This window comes from Mobula hypostoma, chromosome 12 (genome assembly GCF_963921235.1).
Source record: "Mobula hypostoma chromosome 12, sMobHyp1.1, whole genome shotgun sequence".
Taxonomy (NCBI): domain Eukaryota; kingdom Metazoa; phylum Chordata; class Chondrichthyes; order Myliobatiformes; family Myliobatidae; genus Mobula; species Mobula hypostoma.
The window spans coordinates 108348446-108368224 of NC_086108.1; the positions used below are offsets into that span (position 1 = coordinate 108348446).

At 45.3% G+C, this 19779-nt stretch overlaps 1 protein-coding gene across 11 annotated transcripts in view; it reads left to right on the forward strand.

Annotated features, from left to right (window-relative positions):
- Positions 1-19779, forward strand: part of adgrl2a (adhesion G protein-coupled receptor L2a) — a 982900-nt gene that overhangs the window by 888682 nt on the left and 74439 nt on the right. For all 11 annotated transcript variants that reach the window (XM_063064760.1, XM_063064761.1, XM_063064767.1 and 8 more), the window contains 2 exons: positions 10605-10727; positions 13932-14131. In XM_063064760.1, the coding sequence (XP_062920830.1) occupies positions 10605-10727; positions 13932-14131 (323 nt within the window). The remainder of the gene's footprint in view (positions 1-10604; positions 10728-13931; positions 14132-19779) is intronic.

The window sequence follows — 19779 nt, forward strand, 5'->3', positions numbered from 1 at the left end:
ATGGTAACAGTTACTCTCAGGTGATGGATTCTTTTCAAATGGGATAATCGTACCAGAATCCAATCTCAGAGTTGTCAGGAAGATCTGGCCCTCAGCTATTTCTGGAGAAATAGTAAATGAATTTTAAAAGAACTGAGTTATAACCCTCGGAGGGGAGAGAAACAATAAGAGAATTTTCCCAGTCAGGGTGTCAGTGACGAAAGGCGGTTGGAGGAAATCTGTCTCTATTGTCTTTCACAAATTGCTTTCAAACTACAAAAATATATTTAACGAACGGCATTGTTCTGTTTTTTTGGGGTGGGAAGTGGGAATCTGCAGGATGTGCAGATGTATTTATTTTTTTAATTAATTACTGGGCTCCTGGAAGGCAGATGCTGCATGGTTTCACTGTTTACATTGCATCAGCAAGTGGGTAAGGTAGAGTTTTAATTCAGAACACATAAATTATGTTTCTCCCTTTTCATCTCGTTCCTCACATCCCACCTCCACCTCCATCTCCATAAGACCTAGGAGCAGAATTGGGCTTTATGGCCCATCAAGTCTGCTCCACCATTCAATCATGGCTGATATACTTACCCTCTCAACCTCATTCTCCCCATAATCTTTGACTCTCTGACTAATCAAGAACCTATCAACCTCCGCTTCAAATACACCCAATGACTTGGCCTCCATAGCTATATGAATGTCACAGATTCACTGCTCTCGGGCTGAAGAATTTCCTTCTCAGCTCTGTTCACTGTGATTTCATCATCGTCATCATCATTATGTGCTGTGTCATAAGACATAGTCGATCATGGTCTTCCAGTGACCATGATCGTTCTTGGCAAAACTTTCTACAGAAATGGTTTACCATTGCTCTCTTCTGGGCAGTGTCTTTACAAGGCGGGTGACCACAACCATTATCAAAACTCTTCAGAGATTGTCTGCCTGGCATCAGTGGTCACATCACCAGGACTTGTGATATACATCAGCTGCTCATACGACCATCCACCACCTGTTCCCATGGCTTCGCGTGACCCTTGACTGGGGGGGGGCCTAAGCAGGTGCTACACCTTGCTCAAGGTGGGTGCAGGCTAGGGGAGGGAAGGAGCACCTCACTCCTCCTTTGGTAGAGACGTATCTTCATCCTGCTACCCAGCATTCCATCATGACTTTTCTCTCCGGCTGTCTTCTCATAACCTCTGACGCCCTATCAGCTTCTGCTTTAAATGTATTTAATGACTTGGCCTCCATAGCCATCAGCGGCAATGAATTCCACAGATTCACCACCCTCTCGCTGAATCCAGAACATGTCATTTACAACTCCCCCTTCCACCTCTCTCCTCCACCACTTCCTTTTGAAAGTGTTAATGTACCTGTATGAACCACTTCATCCAGCAGCTCATTTCATAAACATACCGCTTTTTGTGTAAAAAAAAAGTAGCCCCCCAACTTTCCTATTAAATCTCAAAGGCACAGCTTTAAGGGGAGAGGGGAAAGATTTAATAGGAATTTGATGGATTACATTTTTCACACAGAGGGTGGTCAGTATAAGGAACGAGCTGCCAAAAACAGCGATTTATGCAGGTAGAGTAGCTCACCATGTATAGATTATACAGCCATGAGATTCGCCTGCGACTGCCTGTAAGCAGACAAATCTCAAGGTTGTGTAATTTATACGTACTTTGAGCATAAATGTACATTGAACTTTGAACTTCAGGCCATTCTCTCTCCTCACTACTCAATTGGGAAGGAGGTACAGGAGCCTTAGGTCCTGCACCGCCAGGTTCAGGAACAGTTATTACCCTACAACCATCAGGCTCCTGAATCAGTGTGGATAACTTCACTCACCTCTACGCTTAACTGATTACACAACATGTAGGCTCACTTTCAAGGACTCTACAGCTCATGGTAGAACACAGAACATAGTACAGTCAGCCCTCCTTATCCACGAGGAATTGGTTCCGGGACCCCTCGCGGATACCAAAAAACGCAGATGTTCAAGTCCCTTATTTCAGGGGTCCCCAACCTTATTCGTACTGCGGACCGGTTTCATATTAACAATATTCTTGCGAACCGGCCGACCGGGGTGGGGGGGGGGGTGCGGGTAGGGTTGCCAACGTACAAGAGTAGCAGTCAACAGGAATTCTGCAGATGCTGGAAATTCAAGCAACACACATCAAAGTTGCTGGTGAATGCAACAGGCCAGGCAGCATCTCTAGGTGGTGAATGCAACAGGCCAGGCAGCATCTCTAGGAAGAGGTACAGTCGACGTTTCAGGCCGAGACCCTTCGTCAGGACTAACTGAAGGAAGAATTAGTAAGAGATTTCAAATCTCTTACTAACTCTTCCTTCAGAGTAGCAGTTAAATACGTTGGGTTTACGCCGAGAAAGACTACAATGACCATGAAGCCTTGAGCAGGCACCAGTGCGCATGCGTAACTTGAGCATGCGTTTACTTGCCGATTTCTTAAAAATTGTTTTTGCCGATTCTGTTGGCGGCCGCGCCGGTGTTAATCACGACCGGAAAATAGGTGATAAGTGGCTAATACACTCAATTTCGTTTCTAAAAGGGTTTATCTAACGAATTTAATATTAAACACAGCGCATATTTTCCTCGCATGAATATAGTTATACGTCGATTATCAGGGGAGCTTGAAGTGTTGAACGAACTTCCAGTAGAAGTGGTAGAGGCAGGTTCGATATTATCATTTAAAGAAAAATTGGATGGGTAGCTGGACAGGAAAGGAATGGAGGGTTATGGGCTGAGTGCAGGTCGGTGGGACTAGGTGAGAGTAGCGTTCGGCACGGACTAGAAGGGGCGGGATCGCCTGTTTCCATGCCGTAATTGTTACATGGTTATATAAGTCACTTATAATAGCATCATAACATTTTAAGTAACGTTTGGATATCAAACACCACAGCGCATATTTTCCTCGTATGAACATATAAAATCATTGCAACGCACCAATATTGCTGAATCTGTGGGAGCCCTGGGCTTGTTTTCCTGCAACAAGACAGTCCCATCAAGGGGTGATGGGAGACAACTATACTCGAAGGGAGTTCCTTATGTCCAGTCTATTCCGCAATTTAGTTTTCATTGCATTCATTGCAGAGATATGTTGGAAGCAACATTTTCAGTGCTTTCGTGGCTGTCTCAGGATTTTTAGCCTTGACTTTGATCCAGAATGCCGGCAGAGATGTTATGTCAAACAAACTTTTCAGCCCGCCATCATTTGCAAGCTCGAGGAGTTGATCTCCTTCCCGCGCTGACATGGATGACGCGCGGGTAATGACCTCGCGTGCGTTCAAGCTCAACAGTGGGCGTGACAGGGAATGAGGAAAGGTGCAGCTGACTCATATCGCCAAATCATATCGTTTCCTCATGGCCTGGTAGCGCATGCCTTGCGGCCCGGTGGTTGGGGACCGCTGCCTTATTTAACCTGTCTCAGTGTGGTGGACCGTAGGACCCAGCGGAACCCCGGACTTTATTTAACCTGTCTCAGTGCGGTGGGCATTAGGACCCGGTGGCAGAGGTCTGAATCTGCAGTGTTTCTGTTCACGAAAATAATCGCGATTTAAAATAAAGTGGAAATAATGAAGCCATCGGAAAGAGGTGAAACGCCATCCGGTCATTGGAAAAGCGTTAGGCTACAGTCAGTCAACGATTGGAACAATTTTAAAGGATAAAGTGAGGAAAGCCCTGCCCTGATGAAAGCTACAATTATCACTAAGCAACACAGTGGTTTAATTATTGGGTTTTGGGGTTTTGGGTTTTAGATCATCCACATCAACCCGGCACGGATGGAGAGCGCACTCGGGAGCGGGTCTGTCACTGGATCGAACTTGGGAATTTCTGTTCCCAAGTCTGGCACTGAAATATACGTTTCTTAAGTGTTTTATATGCATAGATAGGTAAAATATATACTATATACTAAGACAAACGTTTGACTAACTGACGCTAAATAATATCGGATGTACCTGTTCCGACTTACTGAGTAAGAGAACTTCCGTTTTTTTCGATCCCGATCCACGATAGCCTACGCACATCCTCTCGTATACTTTAAATCATTTCTAGATTACTTATAATACCTAATACAATGTAAATGCCATGTAAAATTGTTGTTATACTGCATTGTTTAGGGAATAATGACAAGAAAAAAAGTCTGTGCATGTTCGAACAACAAGTGCTGGAAAAGCACTTCCAGGTTTTCTCGATTTGCGGTTGGTTGAATTCACTCATGCGGAACTCGCGGATAAGGAGGGCTGACTGTACTGTACACGAAAGGAACAGGCCCTTTGGTCTACATTGTGCTGAGCCAATTAACTGGCCAACTAAACTAATCCCCTCTGCCTACTCATGTCCTGAGTTTTATTTATTTATTTACTTGTCTATTTTGCACAATGGTTGTTTGTCAGTCTTTGTTTGTGTATGTAATGACGCTCTGCTGGCGCTGGAAACCATGGTGACTTTTGCGGGCTACCTTCAGCGCAATCCTCACCCCTTTGATTTGACACAAACAACACACTTCACTGAGAGTTTTGATGCTTCAATGTGCATGTGACAAATAAAGCCAATCTCAAATCCGTAGAGTCATAGTCACAGAATCATAGAATACCACTGCAGAGAAGCAGGCTCGTCAGACCATCTAGTCCATGCTGCACTATCAATCTCCCTAGACCCATTGACCTGCATCTGGACCATAGCCCTCAATACCCCTCCCATCTATGTACCTATCCAAATTTCTCTTAAGTGTTGAAATCGACCCCATATCTACCGCTCATAGTGGTAGCTTGTTCCACACTCTCACGACCCTTTGAGTGAAGAAGATGCCATTTATGTTTCCCTTAAACTTTTCATCTTTCACCCTGAACCCATGATCTCTATTTGTACCCAACCTCAGTGGAAAAAACCTGCTTGCATTTATCCTACATATACCCCTCATAATTTTGTATACCTCCATCAAATCTCCCCTCAATATTGTACCCTCCAGGGAATAAAGCCCTAATTGATCCAAACTTTCCCTATTTGACAAGCCTTTCAAACCTGGAACCACTTTCATGAAGAAGGTTCACAAAAATGATTCTGGGATTGAAAGGCTTGTCGTATGAGGAGCATTTAATGACTCTGGGCCTGCACTTGCTGCAATTCAGAAGAATGAAGGATGACCTCTTTGAAACTTATCCAATGTTGAAAACCCTCGATAGAGTGGATGTGGAGAGGATGTTTCCTATAGTGGGGGGAGTCTAGGACCAGAGGACACATCCTCAGAATAAAGAGGCATCCTTTTAGAATGGAGAGGAAGAGGAATTTCTGTAGCCAGAGTGTGGTGAATCTGTGGAATTTGTTGACATGGATAGCCATGGAGGCCAAGTCACTGCTTATATTGAAGGCAGAGGCTGATAGACTCTTGATTAGTCAGGGCATGAAGGGATATGAGGAGAAGGCAGGAGATTGGGGCTGAGAGGGAAAATGAACCAGCCATGATGAAATGGCAGAGCAGACCCGATGGTTTATTTCTGCTCCTATATCTTATTGATCTTATATCCAAGTCAAGTGTATTATCATGTGAGGTACAGGTATAATAGAATACTTGCAGCAGCAGCATCGTACGTACAGACAATGCACAGATTACAAATTATACATGAATTGTATTAGTGTAATAAACAGTCACAGCTAAGTCCAGGGTAGTGCAAGCAGTGGTCTGTAGAGTTCTATCTCTGAGGTAATGCCTGCAGGGAAAAAGTATATGGTGACATATACATACTTACATAATAAATTTACTTTGACTTTGAATTTGACGTGAGGTTTCTTTTATGAAAGGAAATCTGGAAGTTTATTTAAGAAAAGACAATTTGCAGCAAAGTGAGTGTGAAGTTATGGAACTGCTGTTAAAGTTTCTCACAGGTTCACTAAAGTCATTGAGGGAAGGAAAACCTGTCTTCCTTATTCACTCTGGGTTTCTTTATGGCTCCAGACCCATGCTGAATCATAATGGCCTTTTGCAGTGATTTGAGACCTTGCCAAACAATGCTGCCAATCTCTCAACACAGGAAGGGTTGGATCCGGGCCAGTATCTGCATCATGGAGTTGTGGAGTCATACCAGATAGAAACGGGCCCATTGGTGCTGAACTTACTGACTGTCTACAATTTGCTTTATTGAAGATTAAAAATGAGCTTTATTTATCATACATCAAAGTTGCTGGTGAACGCAGCAGGCCAAGCAGCATCTATAGGAAGAGGCGCAGTCGACGTTTCAGGCCGAGACCCTGACGAAGGGAGGGTCCTGACGAAGGGTCTCGGCCTGAAACGTCGACTGCGCCTCTTCCTATAGATGCTGCTTGGCCTGCTGTGTTCACCAGCAACTTTGATGTATGTTGCTTGAATTTCCAGCATCTGCAGAATTCCTGTTGTTTTTGTTTTTTATTTATCATATGTACATTAAAACAAATATGTGTGTGGGCACATGGCCGAGTGGTTAAGGCTTTGGACTAGCGACCTGAAGGTCGTGAGTTCGAGCCCCAGCCAAGGCAACGTGTTGTGTCCTTGAGCAAGGCACTTAATCACACATCGCTATGCGACGACACTGGTGCCAAGCTGTATGGGTCCTAATGCCCTTCCCTTGGACAACATTGATGTCGTGCAGAGGGGAGACTTGCAGCATGGGCAACTGCTGGTCTTCCATACAACCTTGACCAGGCCTGCATCCTGGAGAGTGAAGACTTTCCAGGTGCAGACCCATGGTCTCGCAAGACATTAAAACATGCAGGAAATGCATCGTTTGTATTAACAACCAACACAGACCGAGGATGCCTTGCCAACATAGCATGTCCACAGCTTATTAACCGTAACCCGCAAGTTGGAACGTGGGTGGAAACCAGAGCAACCAAAGGAAACTCTTGCGGTCATGGGGAGAACGTACAAACTCCTTTTAGAAGTAGTTGAGGCAGGTACAATAATATCATTAGAGAAGCACTTGAATAGGTACATGGAGGTGGAGGGTTTGGAGGAGAATGGGAACTCGGGACTAGAGGGGTGGGCACAATGGTTATCATAGACTGGTTGGGCTGAATAGCCTGTATCCATGCTCCATTACTTTAATTCCTCTCTGGCTCAGCACTTTATCATGGCGGAGAGGCTTGTGAGTTCCTGCTATCTTGAGAGCGGTGCTGCCAGGAGGTTAACTCCTGGTAGCATCACCCACAATGGCAAGGTCCGGGGAGAGGTTCTGAACACAAGAGCGATCCAACAAAGACCTTAGCGGAGGGGCTTATGGAAGGAAGATGATGACACATCACAATGGCAGTGAAGTGGAGAAAGGCTGCAGCAGTGAAGGGTCCTCGGTCATCTTGCACTCCATATCACTGGCCCTGACCCATTCTGTCAAGGACGGTGTGGTGGCTGCCCATATGTCAGCCTCTCCATGTTAAACAAAGTCACGCACAGGCATTCTCCATTAAGGGAATTCACCCTAACATCCTGGATTACGTGGATCTTAGATCGGGATCTGCAGCCACCTGAGAACCCACCAATAGGCAACCCTTAGAACATCATACTTGACTTGCGTGATCTACTGTGCGACCACCACAATGATTCTAATATGGGCAAATAGGATGAGCTCAGGAAAGCACCTTGGTTAGCAGGGACAGGATTGTCCATACGGCTTGTTTTCGTACTGTACAAGTCAGAATGCCAGGGTGATGTAGGGGTTAGCACAGTTCAGAGTTCAATCCGAGCATCATCTGTAAGGAGTGTGTATGTCCTCCTCATGGAATGTGTGGTTTTCTCCGGGTTCTCCCGTTTCTTCACACCGTCCAAAGATATACCAGGTAGGTTAATTACAATTTGTCCCATGATTAGGTTAGGGTTAATCGGGATTATCAAGGGGTTGCAGGTTGGTGTGGCTTGAAGGGCTGGAAGGACCTATTCCGCACTGTATCGTGAAATAAGTAAAGTAAAATAAATAAATAAATATGAATGCTTTATCTGGAAGATAGAAATTCAAGTAATTAAATTAATATTGATATTGATTTGTCATTGTCACATATACCAAGATATAGTGAAAAATGTTTCTTTGGTGTGCTGGCTCTATTCACAGTAACGAGTTCCTCTTGATGCTCCGGTTTCCTCCCACAGTCCAAAGACGTACTGGTTGGTAGGTTATTTCGTCATTGTAAATTGTCCCATGATTAGGCTAGGATTAAGTCGGTCGATTTGCTAGGGAGCTCTGCTTGAAGGGCTGGAAAGGCTTACTGCATGCTGTATCTCAATAAATAAATGGTCCTTCTGGTAGTTTGGAGAAGCTCATCTCCTTCACCTATGTCCGGCTGGTGGCGTAGTGGCATCAGCGCCGGACTTCGGAGCAAAGGCTCCCGAGTTCAAATCCAGCCGGCTCCCTTGCATGCTTTCCATCCGTGCTGGGTTGAGCGTCAAGCTAGCAACTGGACCTTGTAAAAATAAGAAAGCCTGCTAAAAAATCGCTGTCATGACGCCGTCCTGTCAAGGAAATAGGGATCACATTTATAATCAGTGACTTACTGAACATGAATGAAATGTGCTGTTTTCTGGCAGCAGTAAACTGCAAAGAACTAAAATTACTCTAAGCTGCAAGATAAACAAATAGTGAACCCTTTATATATTTTCGTAATTTATCGATTTTTTTTTTGTCTTTGCACTGTACAGATTAAAGATTAGCTTTATTTGCCACCCGTACATTGAAACATGAAAAAATACAGTGAAATGCATTGTTTCTGTCAAATCAGATCAGTGAGGAATGTGCTGGGGACAGCTCACAAGTGTCGCCATGCTTCTAGCGCCTACAACGCATGCCCACGACACACTAACCCTAACCCATACATCTTTAGAATGTGGGAGGAAACTGGAGCACCGGGAGGAAACCCACGCAGTCATGGGGAGACAGAGACAGGAAGTGAACCAGGCTCTTACTGCTGGCACTGTAAAATGATGCACTAACTTTTACCCCTGTTGCTCTGCTGCAGCAAACAAAACATTTCATGCCACAGAAGACAGCAACAATAATTTGATTAGGTTATAAGGCCAGAAGATATAGGAGTAGAATTGGGCTATTCAGCCCATCAATTCTGCTCTGCCATTCCAGCATGACTGATTTATTATCCCTCTCTACCCCATTCTCCTGTCTTCTCCACATAACCATTGATACCCTGACAAATCAAGAACGTATCAACCTCTGCTTTAAATATACTCAATGTCTTGGCCTTCACAGCTGTCTGTGGTAATGAATTCCACTGATTCACTACCCTCTGGCTAAAGAAATTCCTTCTCATCACTGTTTTAAATTAGGCCCAGAGCCATCAAACTCTGCTCATAGATTATAAAAGCACAAGTAAAATAATAACGAGGTAGTGTTCATGGATTCATGGACCGTTAAGAAATCTGATGACATCTTTCATCACCATAAAGTCTAACCTAGCTACAGTTCCGGACCTGTCAACATCTCTTCTTTACAGGGTATTTAGCTGGTTTGGTCATAAGGATCGGTAATTTGAGTTCAAGGGCCGTGAGGTAATATTGCAGTCCTGTAAAAGCCTAGGTACATTGCACTTGGAATATTGTGTTTAGTTCTGGTCACCTCATTTTAGGAAGGATGTGGAAGCTTTAGAGAGGATGTACAGGAAATCTACCAAGATGCTGCCTAGACTAGAGAGCATGTCTTGTAGGATGTCTTAAAGCATGCCTTCTATGTCCAATAGGATAGGTCGAGTGAGCTAGAGCTTTTTCTCTCTGGAGCGAAAGATGATGAGAGGTAAGTTGATAGAGGAGTACAGGATAATAAAAAGCCTAAACTGAGTTGACAACCAAAGACATTTCCCAGTGCAGAAAGGCGAATACAAGGGGGCATAATTTTAATGTTATTGGAGGAAAGTATAGCGTTTTTTTACACCGAGTGCTGGGTGCATGGAACGCCCTCTGGTAGAGGCAGATATTTTTTGCAAGGGAAGGGTTAGATTGCACAACCTCGTAGACCAAAGGGCCTCTAATGCGCCGTAATGTTCCTTGTTCTATGTACTACACTCAGTGACCACTTGATTAGGTTCATGGTCGTCTTCTGCTGTAGGTCATCCACTTCCATGTTCAATATGTTGTGCATTCGGAGATGCTCTTCTACCACTGTTGTAATGTGTGGTTATTTATCCTGCAGTTTCTATGGTCAACTTTCTGTCAGCTTAGCCATTCTCCTCTGACCTCTCATTAACAAAGCATTTTCACCCACAGGACCACAGCTCACTGGATGTTTTTCTTTGTTTTTCACACCATTTTCTGTAAACTCTTAAGAGACCGTTGTGTGTGAAAATCCCAGGAGATCTGAGATCCCCATCTGGCACCAAAAATCATTCTACGGTCAAAGTCATTTAGATTACCTTTCTTCCCTGTTCTGACGTTTGGTCTGAACGACAACTGAATCTCTTGACCATGTCTGGGTGCTTTTATGCATTCAGTTGCTGCCAGATGATTGGCTGATTAGATATTTGCATTAATGAGCAGGTGTACAGCTGTACCTAATAAAGTGGCCACTGAATGTAATTTGAGTACTCCTACTAATGAAGTTCGCTCTCCTTGTTCCCTCTGCCCTTGCTTGCACAGTGCTGGAGGTCGGTGTGTTGAGCACAGAAGGCCAAGTTAAGGACCTGAAATTTCCCCAGGGTTACATGGGAGGAAACTCCATTCAGCTTTCCGGAAACACCATAAAACAGAACAGTCGAACTGGTAAGTGTTGTCCTCAAATGATCGCTGACCGTCATCCGGATAGCAACACCACCGTGGCCTTGAAAAGAACAACTACTCCAACTGCTCCAACTACTCAGCAGGTCAGGCAGCTTCCTCATGACGAGTCTCGGCCTGAAGCATCGATTCTCCATTCCCCTCTACAAATACTTGAGTTTGCCCAACTTCTCCTCAGAACACATCCCCACTAATCCACCTTGAATATATTCATTGATTTAGCCTCCGCTATGCTGTGGGGTAGTGAGTTCCATTGGCTCATAGCACTCTGAACAAAAATCTTCCTCTACAGTGGTGAGACCCAACATAGGCTAGGGCGGGGGGGCCTTTGTCGAGCAACTTCATTCCTTCCACCAAAAGCAGGGATGCCCAGTGGCCAAACTTTTTAATTCCAATCCGCAATCCTATTACGACATGTCAGTCCATGGCCTTCTCTACTGCCATGATAAGACCACTCCAAGGTTGGTGGAGCAACACCTCATATTCCGTCTGGGTAGCATCCAAGTTGATGGCATGATCATCGATTTCTCCAACTTCCAGTCATTTTTACTCCCTCCCCTCTCCTTGATTTCCACATTCTGGCCCCCCCCCACCTCTTCTCTCCCCCTCACCACCCTCGTGCCACTCCCCCTTCCATTTCTCAGTGCCTCTCCTATTAGATTCCCTCTTCTTCAACCATTTACCTTTTCCACCTATCACCTGTCAGTTTCTTACTTTATCCTGCCCCCCCCCCCCACCACCACTACCACCCAGCTGGCTTCACCTATCACCTTCTAGCTTCCCTTTCTCCACACCCCCCCCCCCACTTACTATGGCTTCTACACCCTTCCTTTTCCGTTTTGATGAAGACACGTGGCCCAAAATGTCAACTGCTTATTCATTGTCATTGAAGCTGCCTGACCTACTCAGTTCCTCCAGTGTTTTGTGTGTGTGTTGATCTGCATTTCCAGCATCTACAGAATCTCTTGTGTTTAGAAATCCAACTTCTGTGTTTCTGGCTTCTGCCCCCTTTTATTCCAGTCCTGATGAAAGTTTCAGCCCAAAATGTTGACTGTTTCTTCACCTCCACAGATGCTTACTAACTTGCAGAGTTCTTCCAGCATTTTATGTGTGAAAGGCCTTTAACAGGGGTCACAGTTCAAATATTCCTCATTTGATTGGCCAAAGAAGCTTGGATTTTTTTTTTGAAGCGCATTAATTTCTGTCAGTATTGTGGCCAAATTGTTTAATTTTTTATGACTCTATGACTTTATGACTCAGACAGCATCTATGGAGTTTCAGAAAGTTAATATTATTATAACAGAGTTTTCCTTATGCAGTTAGAGTCATAGGATCGTAGAAAATACAGCACAGTAACAGGCCCTTTGTACCACTTAGTCCATGCTGAATGACTTAAACTGCCTAGTCCCATTGATCTGCACCTGGACGAAAGCCCTCCATACCCCTCCCATCCATGTACTTTTCCAAATTTCTCCTAAACATTGAAATTGAGGTTGCATGCACTACTTGCACTGGCAGCTCATTCCACACTCTTATGGTTCTCTGAGGGAAGACATTTCCCCTCCTGCTCCCCTTAACTCTTCACCTTTCACCCTTAACCCATGATTTCTAGTTGTCGTCTCAGCCAACCTCAGTGGGAAAAAGCCTGCTTGCATTTACCCTATCTATAATTTTGTATACCTCTATCAAATCTCCTCTCAATCTTCTTCATTCCAAGAAATACAGACCTAACCTGTTCATTCTTTCTTTATAACTCAGTTCCTCCAGTTCCAGCAACATCCTTGTAAATTTTCTCTGTACTCTTTCAACCTCGTTAGGTGACCAAAACTGCACATGATACTCCAAATTAGGCCTCTCCAACATCTTAGACAACTTCAACATAACATCCCATCTCCTGTACTCAGTACATTGATTTGTGAAGGGCCATGTGCCAAAAGCATTCTTTATGACGCTATCTATCTACCTGTGCTGCCACTTTCAATGAATTATGGACCTGTATTCCCAGATCCACTTGAGCCACTGCAAATTTCCAATGTCTTCTGTTCTTAGATTCACTGTTCTCCCTTCTCTGTGCTGACATGAAAGTTAGTGTCACATTGAATCAACTGTTTCTTGATGAAATGGTCACTTAGGTAAATGTCCCATTAATGTGAACAATAATCAAAGTGGAAGTCAAGTTCATTGCTACCTCCACAGGTCCATGTCTGCACAGGTATACTGAAGAACTGACTTGCAGCAGCATCACAGGCACACAGAGCATCAGATAAGCAGCGCTGACAAGAAAAATATAAATTAAACATGGAATTATACACAATTTTTGCAAGAAAGAAAACAATTAGAACAAAAACTGTCGAAGTGTTGCTTGAGGCCCTCAGTGATGCCACACCGCGTGTGAGGTGTCACCGGTTGATTTGTTCTGTACCCTACAATATTTAACTTATGCTCTTTAGTTAGATTATTTGTGCCTAAATTGTTTTTAAATTTTATTCTTACATTCATATGTTATTGTGTATTATGTCTGTGATATGTGTACTACAGCCTGGTTCAGAGAAACGTCTCATCTATCAGTATACATGTATATAGTTAAACAACAATAAACTCGACTTGATTAGGAATCAATATCAAGTTTAATATCACTGGCACATGTTGTGAGATCTTTCTGAATATTTTGAAATGTGCTGAAAGGATCTCAGCCCGAAACACCGACTGTTTATTCCTCGCTATAGATGCTGCCTGACCCGCAGAGCCCCCCCAGCATTTTGTGTGTGTTGTTGTGAAATTTGTTTTTTTTGTGACAGCAGTTTATTGTAATGCGTAATAATAAAAAAATGATAAATTGCAATAAAATGTTTTAAAATTAAATTAATTGGTTCTAGAACTGAATAGTTGAAGGAAACTAACTGTTGCTGATCAGGTGGTGTGGGACTTTGGGCTCCTGTACCTCCTGCCCGATGGGAACTGTGAGAAGATGACATGTCCCAGATGGTGGGACCCTTTGATGATGGATATCACCTTCTTGTGGCAATGTGGTAGGGAGGGATGCACACGTAATGAATTGAGATGAGTCAAATAAACATTTGTGTTCCGTGTGGGGGTTTAAGGGAGTGTTTTGATGGGTTTTAATATTTTCTTTTCTCCCCTCCTTCCTCTCCTCCCGTCCTGTCCCCCTTCCACGTTGGGTCGGTGCAGCGAAGTTGGTGTTCACACTGTACAAAAGTCTGGGGCAGTTCCTGACCACGGAGAATGCAACAATCAAGGTGGCAGGGGACGGTACGGGGCGGAACTACACCGTTGCAGTGAACTCACACATCATCGCCGCGTCGATCAACAAGGAGTCGAGCCGCATCTATGTGACAGAGCCGGTGGTCTTCACGTTGGAACACATCGATGTGAGTTACCTACAACATGGAACATAGAACCTTACAGGACAGTACAGGCCATTCGGCTGATGATGTTGTGCTGACCCTTTAATGTACTCTAAGACCAATCTTAACACTTCCCTCTAACAGAGCCCTCCATTAACCTATCATTCATATTCCTACCTAAGTGTTTCTTAAATGCCCCTAATGTATCTGCCTCTATCAATACCACTGGCAGAACGTTCAATGTCCCCACCAATCTCTGTGTAAATAACTGACATACCCCCCCCCCCAACAGCTTCCTCCAGTCACCTTAAAATTATGCCCCCTTGTATTAGTCATTTTCACCCTGGGAGAAGCTCTGTAACTATCCACTCTATTAAGTCACCTCTCATCCTCCTTTGCTCCAAAGAAGAAAGATAAAACTTGCTGAACCTACAGTCTGGTGCAAAAGTCTTAGGTATAGCTGGGATGCTTAGGACTTTTGCACAGTATTGTATATTGATTAAAATAGGAAGGTGGTTGGGAAACTGAAGTAAGAGAACTTAGCTTTGTATTAGCTCAGTAATACTAAGTGTTACTTGGTAACTGTTGTTACGTACCCCGTAACTGGGTTGCCAAACCAGCAGAAATGGATCACTCAGTTGGAGTCTGGAGTACTAGAACTAAGAAAGTTTTATTAAAGAAACAAGCAACACAGTAATCGAAAGGATAATAAATGCAACAGTTCAGTGATGATAAACACACATGTGCACAGCATTAAGATAACAGCATCAATCAAGCTCTATCGTTGTCTAGGGGTAAATGACCAATTTCAAAATGACTCAAAGTTCAGTCCAGTTAGTAGTTCAGTTCGCAGTAATCGTGGCCATGGCAATGGACAGGGTGGGGGAAGAGAGACAGAGAACAGGAACAACTCATCATTCAGCACAGCTTCACTCACAGATCAGCGAGATTGCTCACGAGCAACTTTTGGGCGGGTCCTTGGTGATGTCACCTGAGGTCACCGACTGTGACCCCTCCTCCAGATGCGGTCGATCCTCTGCAGTGAACCCGGCACCCAGGCAAGGGCGGACACACACCGGGTTCCCGCTGATCGTACCTTTCCACCCTTGTCGTTGTCTGGTACTTCTCATCCACTCGTGAGAGGCGCACCGCTTCCAGGGTCTCGTTACCTCGGGTGGCGTGTGTCTGTCTTAGCGAACCTGTCCCCTTTTTATCCCCCTGCTGGGGTATCGCCTGTCCATCACTTCAAACAGTTCAGGGTTCAAAGGGGGGAGCTGCTCCAGACAGCTCTCTCTCCCACATCCCTTCATTACACATCTCCAGACGCTGCTCCATTGTTCCTTATCTCTCCTTCCCCTGAGGGCAGGTGGCAGACCAACTGCTGATGCCACTGATGCTAGCCCAGGCCAGCAAACATCTTAATTTTATGTGTATTCTCGTAACACTTCCCCCCTTTAAGGATTTTTACCGGGAGGTAAAAATTACAAACATGACTACATTATTTGATACATACACAATATACATCTTTAACAGTTATTTAGCTAATACAGAGAATTTGAAGCTGTCAACACCTTGACAGACAGTCATCACATTTTCTGTTCCTTTTCCACGTGTTATTAATAATCCCTTAGACCAGGCTCCAACTCAGCAAACTTCATAGTGGCCAAAAAGACTGATGAATTGCGACCAATGTAACCTCTCATCTGGTTTTGTCCCGGACCACAACAACAAGGGTCGTCCCATTCCGACTCAATTTTCTCTCGCAAGGGCTTAGTAGGAGGGGGACGGGTATTGACCGCAGAGTTATTGCAAAACTTCCTGCAGTACCCCACCATCTCCAAAAGCCTTCTGAGGGCCCTCTTGTCTGTCGGGGTTGGGAGGTCAGCGATAGCCTGCACTGTAGCTTGCATCACTGCCAGCTGCCCCTGTGTCACCACAATTCCCAGGTAAGTGACCTTTGTGTGGCCGAATTCATTTTTTTCAAGGTTCACTATCAAGCTGGCTTCAGACAGCCGTATTAAATTGCCAATACACACCTCTGTGTTCATCAGCCCTTTAGTCACTGAATTACTCAAAAAATATGGGTGTTGTTTACTTGGCTGCCCTATTGTAACCACAATCACCCAACGTCCCAGTTCTTTGCATTTCCTCGGGACAATCCAACACATGGGTGCGAGTCGTTTAATTACTCCTTCGGGGATTAAGGGAGAGACCTTATCAGTAGACCTGGCCAAAACAATAGCCTTCTCCCATCTGACCGATCCCATCCTAATCTTTTCAAAATGGTTTTTTCCTCTTAGCAGGGGGCCCCTAGCTTCATTGATTTCCACGCTAACACCGACTAGGTTTGTTAGCATATCAAAAGCCGGTGACCGTCTCAGTTCGCGTCGGTCATGATCAATAACATTCTTCCCCCTGGGCAGCCGGTAAATCTCTTTCGTGATTCCACCAACTGTTTCCTCCAGCACCGCAAAATGTCCACCGGGGGGTACCTCGTGGGCCATGTTAAAAACCTCATCCCCATAACTCTTTTGCACCACCCCCCATTCCTCATCTGCGGGTACTGTACTTGATTTCCCTTTCTTCCTTAGCACTTCCTCATCCGCACAATAGCCTACTAGTTCCCTTGTCAAGGCTGTGTCAGAGAGAGCTGTCTCGGCAAAAACCATCAGCCCCTCGTCTCGCTCCTGCGTCTGCACAACTTCTTTCCTGGCTACTGCTACGTCCGTCCCAGCTCCCTCACTACCTCTTATCTCACTACACCCTGTCTCATACAAGGTTGGCAGAAATGTTTCAGCCAAATTCACCATCGCGGGCGGGGCCTTCATGCTGGCAGGCTGACCTGTCAATCTCACGACTGGGAACACGATTCCTCCGGCGATGTCATTACCGAGCAAGACTTCCACGTCTTTCATTGGTAATTCGGACCTCACCCCGATCGTGACTAGTCCAGAGACCAGGTTGCTCTGTAAATGTATCTGGTGCAAAGGGACTGACTCTGTCCCTTCCCCAACACCTTTGACCTCTACCTCCCCAGTCTGGGTCTCTGAGCTAAACTCTAATACACTCTTCAGTATTAGTGACTGACACGCTCCCGTGTCTCTCCAGATCCGCACTGGAACTGGTTCCAACCCCTCCTTCACTGACACCAGTCCGGCCGAGATAAACCTCTCGCGCCCTTCCTGGACTTTTTCAGACCTGTCCTTCCCTAGCGGTTCGCTTAACAGCTCGATACAGCCATTCAAAATTTCCGCTTTTCCTTTCCCCGTCTCCTTCCTTGGGGCAAAGCACCTGGACGCAAAGTGTCCGACTTTCCCACAATTATAACAGACGACCCCAGGAGACTTCCTACCAGACTGCTCCCGGTCTACCTTATCCTTTTCACTAGTCCCCGGCTTACTTTCTGACTTTTCCGGTGGACTCTCCCCGCCGTCCTGACTACCCTTCTGGTAGCCTTTACTCGGGGCAACCTTCATTTTATGCGTCAACGCATACTCATCCGCTAACTTAGCAGTTGCGGCTAACGTGGCTGCCTCTTTCTCATCGAGGTAGGGTCTCATACCCTCAGGGACACAACCTTTAAACTGCTTAATCAGAATCAGCTGCAGCAGTCTGTCATAATCCCCCTCTACCCCTTTCGAGGCGCACCAACGCTCACAATATGTTTGCATCTCACGAGCAAACTCCAAATACGTGCGGTCCCACCGCTTCCTCGCATTCCGGAACCTCTGCCGGTATGCCTCCGGGACCAACTCATAAATCCTGAGGATGGCCTCTTTCACCACCTCATACCTCTGGGCATCTTCCGCGGATAAAGCGGAGTAAGCTTGTTGGGCCTTCCCTTTCAGTACACTCTGAAGTAAAACAACCCACTTATCCCTTGGCCAGTCCTGACTTATGGCCACTTTTTCGAAATGGAGAAAGTACCGATCCACATCGGTATCGTCAAATGGGGGAACCAGCCTAACCTCCTGGGTCGCCCGGAACCCTCCACCTTGGTTCGGCACGAGCCCCTGCTCGGCCCTTATCTTTAACTTCTCCAGCTCAAATTCCCTTTCCCTCTGTTTCTCCTCTCTCTCCAACTGTCTTTCTAACTGCTTCTCTTCGTGTTCTAACTGCCGTACCCGGAACTCGTGCTCGAGTCTCAGTTTTTCAAGCTGTACCTGTACCGCGTCTCCAGCAGGTTTTTCAATAGACACCTCCCCCAGCTCACCTTGGGGAAACACACCTTTAGATAGATAGTGCTCTACAATAGCTCTGTGTATCTCCTCTCTCCTCATTGTCGACTTCACCTTAGCAAGATTCACCCGTTTGGCCACAGCTATCAATTCCGATTTCCTGGCATCCTCTAATGCCTCCAAGGTCGGCGCCTTTATAAATTCCTCAACCTCCATTTCTGCTGTTTGTCTTTTCTTTCTTTCGGGAATTTTAACCCAATCAATTTACTCCGTCCCAAATTTAGCGTTCAAAATCGCGGACGAGAACCCCACTTATGTTACGTACCCCGTAACTGGGTTGCCAAACCAGCAGAAATGGATCACTCAGTTGGAGTCTGGAGTACTAGAACTAAGAAAGTTTTATTAAAGAAACAAGCAACACAGTAATCGAAAGGATAATAAATGCAACAGTTCAGTGATGATAAACACACATGTGCACAGCATTAAGATAACAGCATCAATCAAGCTCTATCGTTGTCTAGGAGTAAATGACCAATTTCAAAATGACTCAAAGTTCAGTCCAGTTAGTAGTTCAGTTCGCAGTAATCGTGGCCATGGCGATGGACAGGGTGGGGGAAGAGAGACAGAGAACAGGAACAACTCATCATTCAGCACAGCTTCACTCACAGATCAGCGAGATTGCTCCCAAGCAACTTTTGGGCGGGTCCTTGGTGATGTCACCTGAGGTCACCGACTGTGACCCCTCCTCCAGATGCGGTCGATCCTCTGCAGTGAACCCGGCACCCAGGCAAGGGCGGACACACACCGGGTTCCCGCTGATCGTACCTTTCCACCCTTGTCGTTGTCTGGCACTTCTCACCCACTCGTGAGAGGCGCACCGCTTCCAGAGTCTCGTTACCTCGGGTGGCGTGTGTGTCGCCTTAGCGAACCTGTCCCTTTTTATCCCCCTGCTGGGGTATCGCCTGTCCATCACTTCAAACAGTTCAGGGTTCAAAGGGGGGAGCCGCTCCAGACAGCTCTCTCTCCCACATCCCTTCATTACACATCTCCAGACGCTGCTCCATTGTTCCTTATCTCTCCTTCCCCTGAGGGCAGGTGGCAGACCAACTGCTGATGCCACTGATGCTAGCCCAGGCCAGCAAACATCTTAATTTTATGTGTATTCTCGTAACACTGTGAAGACATAATATACAGTACTGTCCAAAAGTCTTGGGCACCCTAGCTATCTATATTTGTTTATGACTTTAGCACACACCTATATCTTCATAAGACATGCCCTCTAATCAGGCAGCATCCTGGTAAATCTCCTCTGCATCAATGGTTCAACAATTCAATTGAATATCAATGAATGTATACAATATTCAACCTGAAATTCTTAATCTTCAAGGACATCCACAAAACAGAAGAAAAACCCGAAGGAATGAATGATAGAAATATGTTAGAACCCCAAAGCTCCTGCTCGCACCTCCCACGCACAAGCAGCAGCAAAACTAT